Source organism: Rhinolophus ferrumequinum, chromosome 21 (assembly GCF_004115265.2).
Source record: "Rhinolophus ferrumequinum isolate MPI-CBG mRhiFer1 chromosome 21, mRhiFer1_v1.p, whole genome shotgun sequence".
In the NCBI taxonomy this organism is placed as follows: domain Eukaryota; kingdom Metazoa; phylum Chordata; class Mammalia; order Chiroptera; family Rhinolophidae; genus Rhinolophus; species Rhinolophus ferrumequinum.
Window position 1 is genome coordinate 10,525,698 of NC_046304.1, and position 17,839 is coordinate 10,543,536.

Sequence of the window (17,839 nt, forward strand, 5' to 3'; positions counted from 1 at the left end):
GTAACCTGGCTCACGTCTGCTTTTCCTATAGCACCTCAAGACCTTGTAATCTAGCTGCCTTCTCAGAGGTAGAGAGAAAGAAACACAGAAAGCAGAAAAGAAGGGGTTCAGGCAATTGGCAACAAAGAGATAGAAGGAATGAGCATAGAGAGAGTGAGTATGGAGAAAGGTGACCATATCAAAGATAATCTAGGCAGCATGATGTAGTAAGTGTGAGCAGACGTGCAGGGGTGGGGTGCACGGCCCACATGCATGTGTGTGTCCTGCGAAGAGACCATGTGCCTAAAACTGTTTAAAAGGAGAGATTTGGGGAACAGGTTAGGTTTCCAACAGGTCACACAGAGGCTTTTAGGCTTTATGATTGGATGAATGTCTTCATCCAGATGCTGCGTGTTCACTGTTCCTCTCCACGACCCGGTGAGGCAAGGGAGCAGGCACCTCCTGGGGCATTTGCAGTGCCTCAGTAGTGGAGGGACTCCTGACCCTGTTGCTGGGAAATGTTAGAATGGGATAGGAGAAGCTGGAACTGGGGCGGGCAAAACGACTGAGCTCTGGTTGTCACAGGGTCCCCAGTGCTAGAAAGACCAACACTGGTGAGTTAGAAATGTGCTTGGAAAATGTCACAAAATGAAGGGAAAGGAGTAATGCTGCCCGTCACAAATACCTGCATTCTATCGGGAATCATTTCCGTTGTGACCGTATTGGGCACGATGTAGGTTAGAGTTAGACCCCACTCCCTCCTCTTCCTGGCACTTTTCTAAGATCTTAGCACGCAGGAAAGGGGGTGAGATATGCAGGCAGATTGTTGAGTGCCAAAAGATAACTTGTGGTGAATGCCGTGTGAATGGCACAGAATGAGCTATGAGCAGCATGCAGCAGGGACCACAAGGGACTGACTACCTCTTTCCTGGGGTGCTAAAGTAAAATGTCACGGAGGAGGAGGCAGTTTTCCTGGTTCTTGAAGGAGAATAATTTGCTGACATTTACTGAGTACTTAAAATGCTGGGCAGTTTTTCAGCACTAATTTACGTGCGTTCACGTCCTGATCCGACCTTAAATATTGAGGGGTGAGTAGGTTCGCATGAGCTCGCTCATTTAGGGACGGGAAACAGTTTTAGGAGTGAGGTTGGCGTGGGAGAAGAAGGGGGTGAGCAGATGCAACGGACAATCACAGTATGAAAGTGGAAAATCACAGCTTGGAATAAGTGTTCTGTTTGGGACACTGGGGCAAAAGGGTACAAGCAGGAAATGAGGCTGACCATGGAGAACCCTGATTGCTAGTCTCAGTGGATTTGATATTATTGAACAAATAGCATGAGTAGGTTTGTGAGCCCAAATAGTAATGGTATGAACTTGAAGAAGTAGAACAGGCAGTGCTTCGTTGGATGGGCTGGGGTGAAGGAACCTGGAAGGGGGGAGTCCAGTGTGAGGTGACTGAGGATGAAAGAAGTGGGCATGGAAGGGAATGCCTAGGAAAAAAGGAGCAGGGGAAACTAGGATTTTTACTACTAAAGCCTGAAAAACTGATTTTTCTCTTCATTTTGAATGAGAAGAGAGGCAGATATTTGGGGTAATTAATGACTATATAGTAAAAGAGATTAGGTCCTGACCTTACTTACTGGTTCTGACGTTGTGAACCACTTTTGACTCTTATATTTTAATTTCTTAACCAAAAATGATATTGTGGGAAACACCTATTGAGCACGTGACCCATTCATATGTCACATCACTATGTGTGTAACCATGTGCTTACCATGGTTATAATCTGTGAGATCCGTTTTGGAAATGAAGAAAGACATGGTCCTGCCCTCCAAGAGCTTATAATCTAGTGGAAAAGTCAGGGTACACACAGATGCAATCACAGGACAAAGCCAGCCTCTGTCTTATCTCCCAGTTTCCTTGGCTTCGTCCTTACACTTCCTCCTTTAATTCCATGTCTCACTGTCCCCAGAAGTGGGAGAGCCTTTGGCAGCAGTGGGTCAGAACTTTCAGGAAAGTGAAATCTGGCAGCAAGGGTGGAGGTGGGGGCTGCCATGATCCTCGTCACAGATGATGTGTCTTACGGGCAGGGCCATGTCTGGAGTATGCTCGTCTGCCTTTTTGTGCTTTCCATGTGCTTTCCACAGCTATGTATTTGATTACAGAAATGCTGAGAGAAGATGCTTGCAGCTTTGAGGAGCTGCTCCAGTCCCGGCCTGAGCCCCTGTCCATCTGTATTTAGTCACAAACTGCCTGTTTGCATAGCCTTGCTGTCGCCCTTGCCTTTCTACAGATAGGCGCTTGGGAGCATGTTTGGCCACTTTTGTCAAAGTAGGCTGAGAGAATGCTTATCTACCCCAAGTTTGACTGGCTGTGCTTGGTGTCTGCTCTGGAATATTCCCCCGTGTTTGCTCTCCTGATAATTTGCAGGAAGTCCTGTCGTCCGTCAGCTTAGGCGGACAGTATTCAGTGTCATCCGAGTGACAGGATCTCAGAGGTCACTCGCTGTTGGGGAACGGGCAGGCAGAGTGGCTGGCAATACCCTGTTTGTCCAATTCTGAGGACTGTGTGTTTCATACCTAAAGTCAGGGACAGGCACAGGCATTTGAGGAGGGTGCTAAGCTGGAGAATTCATCACTGTTTACTCTGGATGTAGAGACCTCTTGGGATAAGGGGAACTTTTTCTCTAGGAAAAGAAAATAGCCCTGGAAAAACATGCAATTATTTTTCCCTTTTTATAGCCGCATACATGAAAAAGCAGAAAATGGCAAGTGGACCGTGAATGTATGACTAGATGATATATGAATATAGTTTGCCTATGAAGGTGCAAAACATTTTGTGTTAACATAAACTGTGTGGTAGGGTTTTACAGAGTTTTCTCAAGGCCAAACTAGGAGAAATAAGATGTTTTGGTGGCAGCCCTGCCCTAGAGATTCACAGTGCCCTACTTTTTGCTAAAAGATGTTTTAGGATCTCTATACCAGCGGCACAGGACTTCTTGCCTCTTCTTAGGATTTATATACAGAAAGAAAAAACCCTAAAGATTGTGTTTTTATGTACATGTGCCTCTTAGGATATTTTCATGAGTAACGGTGTGACCAAGTATCAGCTTACTTATGATTTGAAGTTATTTTAACATTTTGCTACATTTTGCTAGCAACAGAACTTGAATTTTGTTTTCCTTAATGGTAGTTACCTATCTGTTAGTAATTTGTATTTGAGGTAAATTATATTTCCAAAATCGGTACTGGAAGTAAAATTACACAGCAGTGTAAAAATTTGACAGTAAAAGCGACTACTGTATACATTTGCCAGAGTGCTCTAACTTACCGCAGCATTGTCCTGATTTGCTCATGACAAGATAATTTTATGAACGACAAGTCAAATAGTTTACATTATTACTTGTAAAATTTCATCCTGCACTGACATGGGGTACTCCTTTAACATTGATGTGATAATGCTCACACCTGGAGTTGGGAATGTGCTCTTTTGATTCAGATTAAGTTTGCTTTATAAAGGACTTTGTCCAAATGTACAAATTCTCTAAAACAGTAATGTTTGCATGGGATCTGCCCGGGATTAGCTACTTTTGTAGTCAGATTTCAAAGTTTACTTGTGATGTCAAATGTCTTTCACACTAACTGAAGTGTTTGTGTATTTGCTCTTCTGTCCTGTTTTTGCTGTTTCTCTGCTTTAGAGATTCAGAATATTCAGAGAGCTTCTTTCTATGACAGTGTTTCTGGTCTTCATGAGACACCAGGTGAATGTACAAAGCCTGTAGGTCTTCCGAAACAGAAGGGTTATAAGCCCACAGGAAGAACTTGCGGTGGGGGCTGGCAGGGTGGCCGGGGAGGGCAGGGTATAGTGGGCGTGGGGCTGGTTTCTGGGTTTCTGTTTTTGTTTTGCTCATAGACCTGCATGAACCTTTCATTTCATGCTCAGTTTTATTATACTTCAAGGCAACTGTTTGAGTGCATAAACAATTCAACTGCTGCTGCCTACACATTGCTTCTTATTTTATGCATAGCACTTAGAGTACTGCATATTAAAAGGTATGTCACTACCTTTTCCAATAGTGCCATTTTGATACACAGTCCTCTGAGGGAATTGTTAGGAATTGATCTACTGTAAAGTCTCCTTTGTCTTTGAGTTGCCTTCAAATTTTCAACTTTAAGAAATTCCAAAGAGGAGTTTTTTCTTTATTTAAGTCATTAACATTTTATGAACAAATAACTACATTTTTACCTCACATGTGTTGGTCTCATCATTATACCTTTTGTTTGGAATTTATGTGCATATCTAGCTACTTGGTTTTTTCTTTTGTACTGAGGATAATGAAACTATCAACAAGGCTTGATATGTGCAAGGTGAGACTAAGATAGAGTAGAATTTGTACATTGAATGTGAAATTGAGCTCCAAATGCATGGGTCTTGTGGTCTGAATCCTAGCCTGTTTTAAGATACAGGCTAACCCTGGCCGGAGGCCTCCCCCAAAAGCCCAATACAAAATGAATATCACCCAGCCTTCCAGTTATTTAGTAAAATTATCAAGTAGTGGAATCACATTCATATTATAAAATTTCCTTTATAATTTTTAGAACATGATAATGCTGAGATCTAAATTCATCTCAAAAGTGTTTTGTTTTTGTTTTTTAATATGTTAAAGGAATGTGCCCATTTTCATTCAAGTCAAGATTCCTGCCATCAATTCTAGTTCATAGCCTATGAAAGTCGATTGCAGCATTGGGGAGGGGGAGCAAGGGAGGTGATTATCCTGAAGATTATTCCATGAGCTGGAATGAATATGCCACAGAAGAACTCCGAAGGAAGAAGTCTTCATACTCAGTCATCTATGGCCTGGGGGAGCACTGACGAAGTTGAGGAAGTGGGGAGAGGAAGAGAGAGCTAGGAGGCAGTTTTAAGCTTATGGTCTGTCTGAGTGAGACTTGTGCTTTGTTAAAAGGTTAGCGCTTGATCCTTTAGCCGTTCTCCCAAAGTAGAGTGCTTTCTTTAAGTTAATTTCCTTTAACTCGTTCAGATTTCTGATTTCTTAAGAGAATTCCAGACTGTGAGCTCTTTGACAGCCAGGACAGTGCCTGCTGTGCTTACTGTCATTTCCTCAGCACCTGGCGCAAAGTCGGCACAACATAAATTAAGTCTTTGCGTGAGGGAATTGATGGGTGCGTGAGTGTCCCACACCCAGTTTTCAGATGCAACAGCTTTGCCTAACATGCCCACGGCAGCCTTTCCCTCTCCTACAGCATAGATGCTCTTTCCTGTGGGACCATGATCTTCAGAGTGTATGGCTCTGTACCAACAGGATCAAGGACACAGCAACTCTCAGATGGCATCATTCTGGCAGGGAGTAAGCCCATTCACCTCACCACATTCTCACTTGGCACTGAAAATGTGCCTGGTTCTGTCTCTTGGTAAGATGTCCTTTGGTTGAGTTACTCAGCTGAAGCAAGTGTCCGGGGGCTCCATCTCTACTTCTCCTTAGAGGTCTTTCTGTGCATCATGTCTAAATATGGCCTTCGAAGTCGTGTATAGTATTTCTACAGCACAATGTTTTTCTCCTCAGTATGTGTTTATGAATTCAAACTCCAGGGAATGGTAACAGGTTTTAAATGAAAACAGGCTATGGTATGTTCACTGATTTCTCGTAAGACGATGTATGAAGGAGTTCCCAGGGATCCAAATTATGATTGTCTTTGATGCTCACATGTACTGAGCATCTCTCTAAGTGAGATAACACAAAACGAATATGGACCCTGTGCTTCTGAGCACATTCATCATGTTAGGAAAACAGCATTATGAACACGAGGCAGCCTTTTGAGGATAAAAATGGGAGACGGGGGTAAAAAGAGGCTTCCAAAAGCATCAAAGGACAAGCGCAGAAGAGAAAGGAACAGAATTCTTAGAGGCAGTGTAAGGAGGTCATACAAGTTTTTGTTACAAACCAAATGATTGTTTTCTTACAGATATACAGTGTTTGAAAGTCGAAGCTTCTGAGATTATTAGTACTAGAGAATGCAAGCAAGCTCAATGAACCAGCAAAGAGGGATTGTAACCTCAAAATTATAGGCAGGGTTTTTAGACTTAAGGTTCTGTGTTAGGGTCTCTCTGTGGCCTTAGTCCTGATCCAAACTGTGTTGGAGGGACACTTATGTATAATCTGCCCTAACGCTAGTTTATACCTGCAGTCTCCTCCACCGAGCAGTACCATTTAGGTTCTCTGGACCTTCATGAGTGCTGAATGGCAGCTGACCGATCTGCAAGGGTACCACCACAGAAAATGTGAGAAGTACATGAAGCAGGTTTTCATTGGTAGAGAAATCCCACACCCTTTTTCAATCTTTCGTAGAAGCAATACTTGAAATATGGTAGCAGCAATTGAGACAGAATCACCAAGGAGAGGTTGCTTACCCTGTAGGAGGGCTTCCCCTTTGTAACAAGCTCTTTTGGGTCTCCCTTTATCATCTTCTAATAAATATCCACTGAATTTCTTACCTATCTTCTTGTCATAATTTAAGGGGAACACTTTTACCTTGGCCATGCTTCAAACAAAGAAATGATAATATTCTGACTTCCAAAACTTTGAACCAGTCTTTTTTTTTTTTCTCTTTTTTTACTCCCAGGAAGTAAGTAATTAAACAAAGTTCCACTTGGAATCAAGTAGCATGGCTGATAAGATGGTAATCAGCTAATCTTGTAGATTATTATATCATTTGGTCATAAATTTCTATTTTTAATGCCATTTTAGGATCCATGGTTTAAGTCTAACACGGCTTATGTGCTAAGTCAATGGTCATCATTTTCAGTAGATGACAGTTTGTTGTTGATGTTTTAGTAGATTCTACTCCTTCCTATTTTGTCTCGAGTCTTAATAGGAATTGGGAGCTCAGGAGAAGCAGCATTCGGGTTCTGCAACTTGAGGTCTTGAGGTCAAGTGGGGACAATGACACTTAGTTCTCAGGGTTCTTGGGAGTATCAAACAGGGCAATGTGAGCTTGCTCCTGGCACACAGAGGTGCCCAAATACCTGATGCCTGGCAGTGCACTTGCCTTGGCTGCCTCCACAGCCATTGCAGTTGCTGTCGCACCCTTGTTGCTCCTGCATTTGTAATTATGAAAAACAGAAAAATCAATGAATGTTAATTTCCTTGTCTGTTCTTTAGTGCAAGCCCGCTTTAATGCATAGTGTCCCAAGGCCAAGCTGATGAGCCGTCGTGCTGCGCTGCTCAGTGCCAGCATGGATTAGGTACATGGGACAAGCACGGGGAGAGAGCAGAAGTACGACAGAAACTCTGTAGGGCAAATGGGGCTTCCTGTTTGCCGAAAGAGCTTTGGCTTCTGCCAAAACGGGATGGGAACGTACAGATGAGGAAGGTAAAGCAGACAAAGTCAAGTTGAGCTGACACTAGTGCTTGGGAGAAGGAAGATTGCTTTTAAATCACTTGCCTCCAGTCAACCTCTAGACTTCCTGGAATTTTTCTAAAATTTTCCAAATACTCTACAACCATTAACAGATTGGTTCTACTACCCGGTTATGTAACCACTGTTGATTTGTTATTGCTATGTGATAGGGATGGTATGGAGATTACTACTTGGTGTTAAGATCCTTTCTGGGAACTCATAGCAGTTAAATATTTATTTCTGAATCAGTTTTCAACTTTTAGTAACATGCTAGTATACGTTAGAGTAGAATTGCCTTCATTTGTTCAAATGAGTATTGAGAACCTGCTACTTGCCTAGCATAGTTCCGCGGGTACCAGGGGCATTTTCTGAAGTATTTGACGTAGATCTTACTCATCACCATGTGGCTATTAAAATTAACACAAAAATAAGTTTCTCCCCCCCCCTTTTTTGGTTTTTAGCTATATTAACTACAGTGAGTTTCTGAAGAGTTGGTTTCAATACTTTAAATTAAACTTAGTAGCACTAGTTAGTTGGCCCCATGCACAGAGGACACGAAAATCTCATATACCTCTTGTCTTCTGAGACTGCCCCCTAGAAGCAGGGCCAGTTAAGCATCCTGACACTAGACAGTATCATTCCTTATTGCAAAACAAAACAAAACAAACAAAACAAAAAATTCTTGATGACAGTTTTATGGGATAGATGATTACAAATTACATTTTTACTCTTAAATTATAAATATGCCTTTACAGATGGCAGATCTGCGTAGCTCATCTAACTGCTCACTGTCCAAATAAGTTTTTATAGATTAATAAATTGTGTAAAATACTTTGAATTCTTTTCAGGCTACCGGAAAACCAAATAATGAATTACAGTGTCCACCAGCAACCTTACCCCGGCTCTCCTGACACCTCAGATGGACGAGTTTGTAGGAGGAGGATAAACAAGCCATTCTTTCCCTGAAACCATGTGCTATGAGACACATGGAGGTTTTAGGAGGGATGTTAGGTCTTAGAAGGAACAGTGCTGCTCATTTTAGGAAGCTGCTAGAATCTTGTCTTTCCAGTTTTCTCCCTTTCTTTGATTCCTGCTCGAACCATTTTCAACAAGAAACTGTTTTTGTAAAATTGAAGTTTTTGTAGGTCTTGATTTTTGAGTGAAATCATGTATTATTAGTGTGGTCCAAATCATGTGGTGAAGTTCTCAAAGTATCTCTTTTACCCACAAGCTAATTTTGCTCATTGGTGGAAGCTAACCCTGAGCTTAAATTTTTTAATTAAAATAAGAAAGAACTGAAAGTCCAAAGCATGCTGAATATTTAGCTTTGGATCAACCTTCCTAAAAATAAATTTGAAAATCAAGTTCATCATGATTATATCTTTTGTTTATTGTTGTAAAAAAGCAGCTCCTGCCCAGGGCAGCATTGTTGGACCACCGCCACCTCGTGTGGCAGAGCTATGCTTGAGGCCAGAGCACCCCAAACCAGTGCACTGAGTGCCCACAGAGGAAACATGGTGCACCTCCCCTTTTGTTGTGGGGTGACTTGTTCTTGGGGGTAATTTTGTGTTCGTTCAGCAGAGACATTTATTAAACAGCTACCATGTGCCAGGCACCATGCTCAGGCCAGCATTGGGTGGTGGGGGAAGGTAGAAGAAGTCATCTGAGATGGTGGTCAGAGGGGTGCGGAGACCCCGGGAATGGCTCTCAGGGCCCTGCGTGTGTTAGACGCTGGACAACAAACGTCCCCGGGGAAGCTCAGTCCATTGGGAAGATACACAGAATACAGTTATGTCCCAGGGATCCAGCTGCGATTTGCAGCCTCAAAAAGGGAGTGGCATCTAGTCTAGAGGCAGGGTGGAAACTGGAGCCTATGAAGAGGTAGTTAGGGAAAGAAGGGAGATTTTAAAGCCGTTAAGCATGTGTCAGGATGGCTAGGAGGTGCTCCAGGCAGAGAGAAAAGTGTGGAGACTTACGGTCCTTGCAAATGTGAGAAAATGCAACTGGTTTGTACGGTTGGAGCTTAGGCATATATGGAAAAATGGCCAGGGAGGTACCTTCCTTGAGCACTTGAATGTTTTCCAGGCACCTCACAATTCTGTGAGTTAGGTCACATTAGCTCCATTTCACAGAGGAAAGACACTGAGGCTTGGAGAAGTTGGGTAACTTGACTCCAGATCACATAGCTCATGAGTGGCGGTGTGTCTGACTCTCTAGATTGAGACAATCGTGCTGTAGTACTGAGCTCAGTTATTTGGACCATATCCTAGGAGAAATTGTAGGAGAAATTGAAGGATTTTAAGTATAGGAATAAATAACTTGTTTAGTTTTGTCTTTTAGAAATACCTGTTAATCATTACGCTGGAACCAAAGGCATAAATGCAAAGAACAGTGTGGCAGCAGGGGGAGAGGATGAAATGGGAGTGAGACTGGAGGAAGGAACCAGTTAGGAGGTTATTGCAGAATCCAGGTGAGAAGTTAGAGCCAAAACCAGGGCAGTGGAAAAGAGGGGATGGATCGAAGACATTTGGAAGTTTGGCTTGACCAGTTTTGGTGAGCAGCTGGATGTGAGGGAGGAATCGAGTCTGACTCCTGGCTTTTGGCTTAAGTAAGGGTGGTCACATCTGCACAGGAAATACAGGAAGAGGAACCGGATGCAGTTCGGGGGGAGTGAGTGCTCTCCAGTTTAGGATATTGACCTTCTGTCCCTCCTACTTCTGTTCACTTCTCACCTTTCTTATCTATCTCTTCCTCATCTCCCCAGCTCCTTGGGGCTTGGTCCCAGGCCCTGAATCTCCATTTACCTGTTGGGTAGCCCATCTAGTCCCATAACTATAAACACTATCTGTAAGTCGACAGCTCCCAAATTTACCTTCCTAGTTCAGACCTCCCTTAGCAGCAAACTGGAACGGTCAGCAGTCCACTTGACATCTCATCTCCACCTCAGTGTCTCACAGGCACCCCAAACTTACGCAGAGTTTGGAACCTAGCTTCCCATCTACACAACCCACTTCTCTCCCATTTTCCCAAAGGCACCACAAGCCACTCAGTTGCTCAAGCCAAGATCCTGGGAGTTCCACCTGACAAGTCCCTCTACCTTACTTTCCATATCAAGTTAATCATTAAAGCAAGTCAATTCTCTCCTCAAAGTATGTCTTGAATTTTCCTTCTCTGTCCTTCTCCTCTGTAATCGCACTAGTTCAAGATACTGTCATCTCTCTCAGAGCCTGGACTACTCCAGGGGCCACCTACCTGGTGCCCCTGACCGCCTCCCTGGTCTGTTCTACAGACAGCAGCCAGTGTGACTGTCCCTACCCATAGTGCTCCACTGACACTAGCTTCTTTCCCTTCTTCCTGCCCATGGTCCTTCAACATGCTGTTCCCACTGTCTAGCACGATCTCCTCTCTACTGGCTCATTCTTTCCCTTTGGGCATTAAATGTAATTTCTCCAGAGATCTCTCTAACCACCCATCTCTCTTATAGCATCTTGTTCTTTTCTTTAAGTGCGTTTCTCACTGTTTGTAATTGTAAACATATTTAAGTTTACTTCATTTATTCACTAACATATATATGTATCAAGCCATTATATGCCAGACATGCTGGGTGTGAGGGATGCATGTTGAGTAAAAGCAGACATGATAGGCACTTAACAAGAATTTGTGGAAGGCAGAGGTGCCTTCGTGACTTCTAGGTGGAGAGAACAGAGATGTTTGGTGATGGGTGCTGGATAGTCCAGTACAGCTAGTTAAGGTCACACATGAAATCACCCAGGATGAGAACATGGCTTGAGAAAACCAGAAGGTCAAATAATGTATGCCTGCCCTTGTATCTAACCTTAGTCTTAGAAAGGATTTCAGGTGAGTTGAGTTCAGACCCCTAATGAGGGCCATTGTGTACAGGAAAAGCGGAGGCTGGAGAGGTAGAGAGGTAGATGGGGTTCATGAAAGCAGCCAGGAGTGGAGAGTTTTTAGGATGCTGCTGTGATGGCCAGCAGGTAAATGTACCGGGGTCAAGTCAAATAAACACTGGACGGAATCTGCTGTTAGCAATCGACCTGTCGTTGCCTGAGTCGTATCAGGCAGGTGGAGGAGGGCGGGCCAGAAGCTGGTTAGCTGCACAGTGGGAAATGAGTGGGAAAGGATGAAGAGTGGGAAGTGTGGGAACTACTGTAGAAAGAAGCCAGGCTCTGAGGAGACAGAAAGAGAAGAGAGCAAGTGCAAGGTTGAGGGAAGTTCATTGTCTCGTGGCACATGCAGGGGTGGGGTTTGGTGCTGTCTTCTGCTGGAGCGCGTAAAGAGGGACGGGCTGAATGCACAGGAAAGAAAGGTGCTCTCTGAGGTGGACGGTAGACAGACTCCAGACCACAAGTAGAAGGAGTAGCTTGCTGCCTTCACTTAGGAGAACTTGTAGTGTGCATACACGGACCTGGAAATTATTCCAATTTTATTCTACCTTCTCCCAACTTCCATTTAAGACCTGCATAACTTGGACAATTACCTCACCTCCTGGGTCGTGGCTTTCTCTTCCGTCAAAACCATTGGAAATCGAGACTTGAATGAGATCTTACTCTTAAAGCACTTCACACAGTGCCATTCCCCACGTGCTTTCTGTCCTGGGGAATAAATGAAAGAAACAGAGGTGGCTGGTAGGATTGAAAAGGGCATTAACAGGCGTAGTTCAATCGCTATTTTGATTGCTTTTTAAATATTTCAGTAATGTGTTCCATTCGGTTAGCGATTTTTTTTTTACATGAGAGCATGTTATGTACCAAATGTTTTGCTAGTGGCTGGTGCCCTGTGTTGGACTTCTGTTTATGATCCGTCATTGGAAGTGATAGGTCTGTGGGGTAATGTAAATTGTCGGCTGCTCTAATAAGAGCGGAACATCTGAGAAGCTTCACCATCGTTAAACCCAGCTTAGGCACTGCTTCTTATTAGGAGTGTCCTTCCTATTTTGTGTTCTTGCCCTTTAATAACTGTTGTTCATGCTTTGAGGAGAGAGCTGAAGTTCACTCATTCCTAAAAACCTGAACCAATGTAATCTAACCTTCCTGCAGTGTGAATGACTTTTCTAACTGAAATTCTCTAATGACTAATAAGAGATGACTCTGGTCCCTAATCCCTGAGTATACTCATGGAGTGGATTTGCTTTATACAGTCGTAAATTTTTATAAGCCATTTCGCAGGTTGAGACTTGTCACAGGATCAGTTTGTGTATCAATAATGCCAGCCAGTGATCTCTCATTTACCCAATAATTGTATACGTAACAGGCAAAATGTTATCAGAGACAGTGAATTCCTGAAAGCAGCAACAGAGGCATCTGCTGGTGCTGGTATGTGGTAAAGCACTACAATATCCTGCCATAGAAGTGTGTGGCTGTTAGTTCCACGGCTTGTGCAGTGTCTAAATATGCTGACTGCCTTACCTATACGGCATCTCTTATCATTTGTTCCACAAAGCTTGTGCTGCTGCACTATCACTGTGTCTTTTCTGTCCCTGCTAAAGAGTTTGGTTTGGCTTATTTTCCTGTTCTTTTTTCTTTTCACCAGTGGATCGCATTGTGGGTCTGGATCAAGTGACTGGTATGACTGAGACAGCTTTTGGCTCCGCATATAAAACCAAGAAGGGCATGTTTCGCACCGTCGGACAGCTCTACAAAGAATCGCTCACCAAGCTGATGGCCACTCTGCGCAACACCAACCCCAACTTTGTTCGCTGCATCATTCCGAACCACGAGAAGCGCGTACGTGTTAGGCAAAACGTATGCTGGTGTTTACAAATGCTCTAGGTCAGGTTATAAAGATTAAAGGAAAAAACTCTCCTTCCTGTCCTTAATTAGGCTGGAAAACTGGATCCACATCTAGTGCTGGACCAGCTTCGCTGCAATGGTGTCCTGGAGGGGATCAGAATTTGTCGCCAGGGGTTCCCCAACCGCATAGTTTTCCAGGAATTCAGACAGAGGTATGGCGAACTTTTACCTTTTTTCCATATGTATCAAAGCTTACCTTAATATGCATCAAAATGGTGAGAAATGAGAAAAATGTTCTCCTGTTCCCTGGATAGTTTCAGTTTTCTTTTCATAGAGAAAAGGGATAATCACTATTACCTTTATTATTGGTCAAGGGTATTGAGTGCTTACTTTATAAAGAGGCGATGTTCTCGCAGCTGCTGTGGTGCTTCAGAGACTGTTCTGTCTTCAGGGCCCTGGGGTCCATTGCGTGATAAACATTTAAAGCCGAGGACTTAGTTACCTCATTCAGACAGTTCTATCTGGGATTTAATTATGTTTTAAGCTGATTTTTAAGAATACAGTCACGCGCCGCACAACCTTTCAACAATGGACCACATGTACCACGGTGGGCCCATATACCAGAAAGGAGCTGAAAAATTCCTATCAACTCGCGAGCTCGTAGCCATTGTCAGGTCATGGCACAATGCGTTACTCGTGTTTGCGGTGATGCTGGCATAAACAAACCTACTGCACTGCCAGTCGTAGAAAAGTGCAGCACATGCAATTATGTACAGAATATAATACTTACAATGATAATAAATGGTTATGTTACTGGTTTATATATTTACCACACTATATTTTTTATCATTGTTTTAGAGTGTACCCTTTCTACTTATAAAAACAAAGTTTGCTGTTAAACAGTATGCTGTGTTATGCCGGCAGCAACCCCATACGTCTTGTGTTTACAGTGTCTCCTGAGTGCGTCATTTCTCTGTGCTTGATTTAATCTCGTGTTATTTTGTACAGTAACATGCTGTGCAGGTTTGTAGCCTAGAATACAATACAGCCCAGGTGTGTAGGAGGTTATACCATCTAGGTTTGTACAAGTGTATCCTATGATGTTCTCACAACAACAAAATCGCCTGATAACGCATTTCTCAGAACGTGTCCCCATTGTTAAGTGGTGCGTGACCGTATATGAGTAATGTATGTTCCTTTTGGGAAAATTTGAAAATACAGGACTGTCTCTCGAAAACATTTTAGGATATTTCTTTCCATCTCTCATTGAATATATCTGTATATATGTATTTATGTGCAAATGTATGTATTGTTTCTTGTGTGTGTGTGTGTACATGTGCACATGCATGCGTGTGCACTTATAGTCCTTTTACTAATATCGAGTAGGGAATAGGATAGATTAGAAAAGAAGGATTAAGACAAGACAAAAGGGAGAAGATCAGTAGAAATGGATGCAATAGAAACGGATGAGAACATGTTGGGAAAGTTATTTTTTTAATGTATTGTGTAGTTTTCTTTAATATTTAGTTTTCTTTTTTCCTTTTTTCTCCTGGAAATCTGGTTTTCAAAATGACAGCATTCGTTCCATAAAACAAACAAGGCTGCAGGTCAAAGACTGGCCCTTTCTCCTCCTACTGTTCCAGATGGAATCCAGTTGAGAAATTATTTCGGTCCTTATGGGTTTTAGGGAAACCCTTATTATGGCCCCATTGTATGATAAACAGTCTGGTGGCTTTTCACTTTTTATGGATAGGAGAAAAAGGAGCATAATTGGCACCCAGAGTACAAAGTTGATTGATGTAGCCAGGTTTCATCCTTTAGGATAGCCATTGTCTTTTTGCTAAATTTTCTTTTTATTGAGATGTAACCTACATTAAGTGCACAAATCTTAAGTGTACAACTCAGCCAATATGTATACACCCAGACCAATTTTATTTCGAATGGCACCCTGATACTTTCTAATGTTCTAAGCAGAGGCCTCTGAGCATTGTTCTCACAGCCTTTTCTGTTATCTAATAAATGCCTACAAATCAATGTGTAAAGAGCCAGATTCTCCTTGCATCTTGAGAATGTGAACATTTGGGGGGAAATGAAGAAAAACAAAAAGGTTTTTTATAAATTCTATGCTTTTATGCTTCTCTGCCACAAGTCTTTTTTTTTTCAATTTAATTATATTATTAGTTAAAGATGTACAAAACATAATGATTAGACATTTACACCCCTCACAAAGTGATAACCTCACCAAGTCCGCTACCCCTCTGACACCGTACATAGCTATTACAGTACCATTGACTATATTCCTTGTGCTGTACTTTTCATCCCATGACTATATGAATATACCGGGGGTGCCAAAAAAAATGTATACAAGTGGACATGTTGGTCAACATTGCTCAAGCAGTAGTTCACTGTAATCAGAAGTGTCTGGATACTGATGGTAACCACTTTGAGCACCTCTTGTAATTGCAAAAGTCAAACGTGACTTGTATTCACTTTTTATCAGTACATATTGAGTATTACAATTTTAATAGTTGTTTTCTTTCTTAAAATATATATACATTTTTGGGGCATCCTCTGTACATTTAATTATAGTTAACATTCATTATTATTCTGCTTCAGCTTCAGGTATACAGCCCAGTGGTCAGGCATCTACACAGTCTGTAAAGTGATCCCCCATAAGTCCCGTACCCAGCTGACACCCTACATGATCTTTACAGCATTATTGATTTTATTCCCTATACTGTATTTCACATCCCCGTGACTGTTCTGTGACTACCAATTTGTACTTCCTTATCCCTTCACCTTTTGCTGCAATTCTTAAACCTAGTCTTTGACCTGGAGAAATTAGCCTCATATTCATTTTGTTTCTTATTTTAAGAAATAGAAACTAGATCTGCAGAAAATCACCTGGTCACCTGCAGATTATCACCTGGTCACTTCTTTACTCTTAATTTGACATGATTACCTATCATATTGTTGCCTCTGAGAGAAAGTAGAATTCACAGTTGGAAGGTAAACATTTTCACAAATTTTTACCAAAAAAAATTTGGCTGCTTTCTTACAGATATGAGATCCTAACTCCAAATGCTATTCCTAAAGGTTTTATGGATGGTAAACAGGCTTGTGAGCGAATGGTAAGCTTTCCTTGGTTTTCCTGGTTTGTGAACTATTGATACCATCTTTCCTAGAGCAAAAAATAAACGACCTCTTTCTCTTTTAGATCCGGGCTTTAGAATTGGACCCAAACTTATACAGAATTGGACAGAGCAAGATATTTTTCAGAGCTGGAGTTTTGGCACACTTAGAGGAAGAAAGGGATTTAAAAATTACCGATATCATTATCTTCTTCCAGGCTGTTTGCAGGGGTTACCTAGCCAGAAAGTAAGTGGGTAATCATAAAAGAGGGAGGAATGTTTCTTTTGGGACCGATCAAAAGAAAAAGAGGGAAATAGCTAATAAAGGAGGAATAAAGAGCGCCAGCAAAGGGAACGTGAGGAACCTACGGTCATACTGTCTTCATTGTCTCAGGCCAGTAGGGTATTCGTTCATATCCAAGAGCGCACACGTATGCGCATCTGGGTAAATGGCAGAAGAACACTGTCTCAGGCAGCAGCTATGAAGCAAGTGCAGGGAATTCACAACAGATGCTTGAGATCGCCTGAGCAAGCCCATGAGGTGTTAACGACTCAAGTGGGCAGTCCCACTGCCCCTTGCATTTCACCCGAGGGCTTGATGAATGTACCCCCTTCCCATCCTAGCCAAATAATGTTTGCCTTTAGGAAGTGCTCTTCTGACAATAGCTATTCAAACACATTGTTCTTTGCATAGTTCTTTGCAAGTGTTTCTTACTGTTCTCCAGGGCCTTTGCCAAGAAGCAGCAACAACTAAGTGCCTTAAAAGTCCTGCAGCGGAACTGTGCCGCGTATCTGAAACTCCGGCACTGGCAGTGGTGGCGCGTCTTCACGAAGGTAGGCTTCGGTGCTTCTGTCTAAAGAGCAGCGTTTGACCAGTAAGAACCCATAGGAACGAGATGTGATGATAAATGGCTTAATTTTGTCTCAGGTGAAGCCGCTCCTACAAGTTACTCGCCAAGAGGAGGAACTTCAGGCCAAAGATGAAGAGCTGTTGAAGGTGAAGGAGAAGCAGACAAAGGTGGAAGGGGAGCTTGAGGAGATGGAGAGGAAGCACCAGCAGGTATGTGCACTGACTTCATCAAGTCACACACTGTGCTGAATTGTTAGGAGAGCGCCCATTGATGAGGGAACTCATACACATTTAGTTATGAACAGCCATGCCTACCGGACCATCTTATGTTATGTGTATCGTTCACTCCTTTACAAAGCAGACATTTGAGAATGGAGGTAACAGATACATTATGCCATGCATTTGGGTTTATGTAAACCCAAATCAACCTTACTTCTTGCGTTTTTGCCTTTGTCAAATTCTTTGGACATGCAGATGACCACGTTTGGTCATCTGTTTTCGATAAAACACCCAGTATTACCACATTCCCATGGCTACTCAGGTGGGAAATAGAAAAAGTAAAAGCATGAGATAGTACAAGGCCACCTCCTGCCTCTTCTCCAATGACAGTGGTCTTGAATCAGTGTCCCTTTCTTAGGCAGTTGTGGTTCATTGACAAAGCAGAGGCTCACGAAATGTTTATGGATAACAGTAATAGAATTGTAGTGTTCAAAG

At 42.5% G+C, this 17,839-nt stretch overlaps 1 protein-coding gene across 1 annotated transcript in view; it reads left to right on the plus strand.

Moving 5' to 3' along the window:
- MYH10 (myosin heavy chain 10) overlaps window positions 1-17,839 on the plus strand; it is a 127,016-nt gene that overhangs the window by 76,005 nt on the left and 33,172 nt on the right. Inside the window, 7 exon segments of the mRNA XM_033089348.1 lie at window positions 3,677-3,739; window positions 12,945-13,138; window positions 13,235-13,356; window positions 16,206-16,275; window positions 16,362-16,522; window positions 17,001-17,109; window positions 17,204-17,335. Of these exon segments, the coding sequence (XP_032945239.1) occupies window positions 3,677-3,739; window positions 12,945-13,138; window positions 13,235-13,356; window positions 16,206-16,275; window positions 16,362-16,522; window positions 17,001-17,109; window positions 17,204-17,335 (851 nt within the window).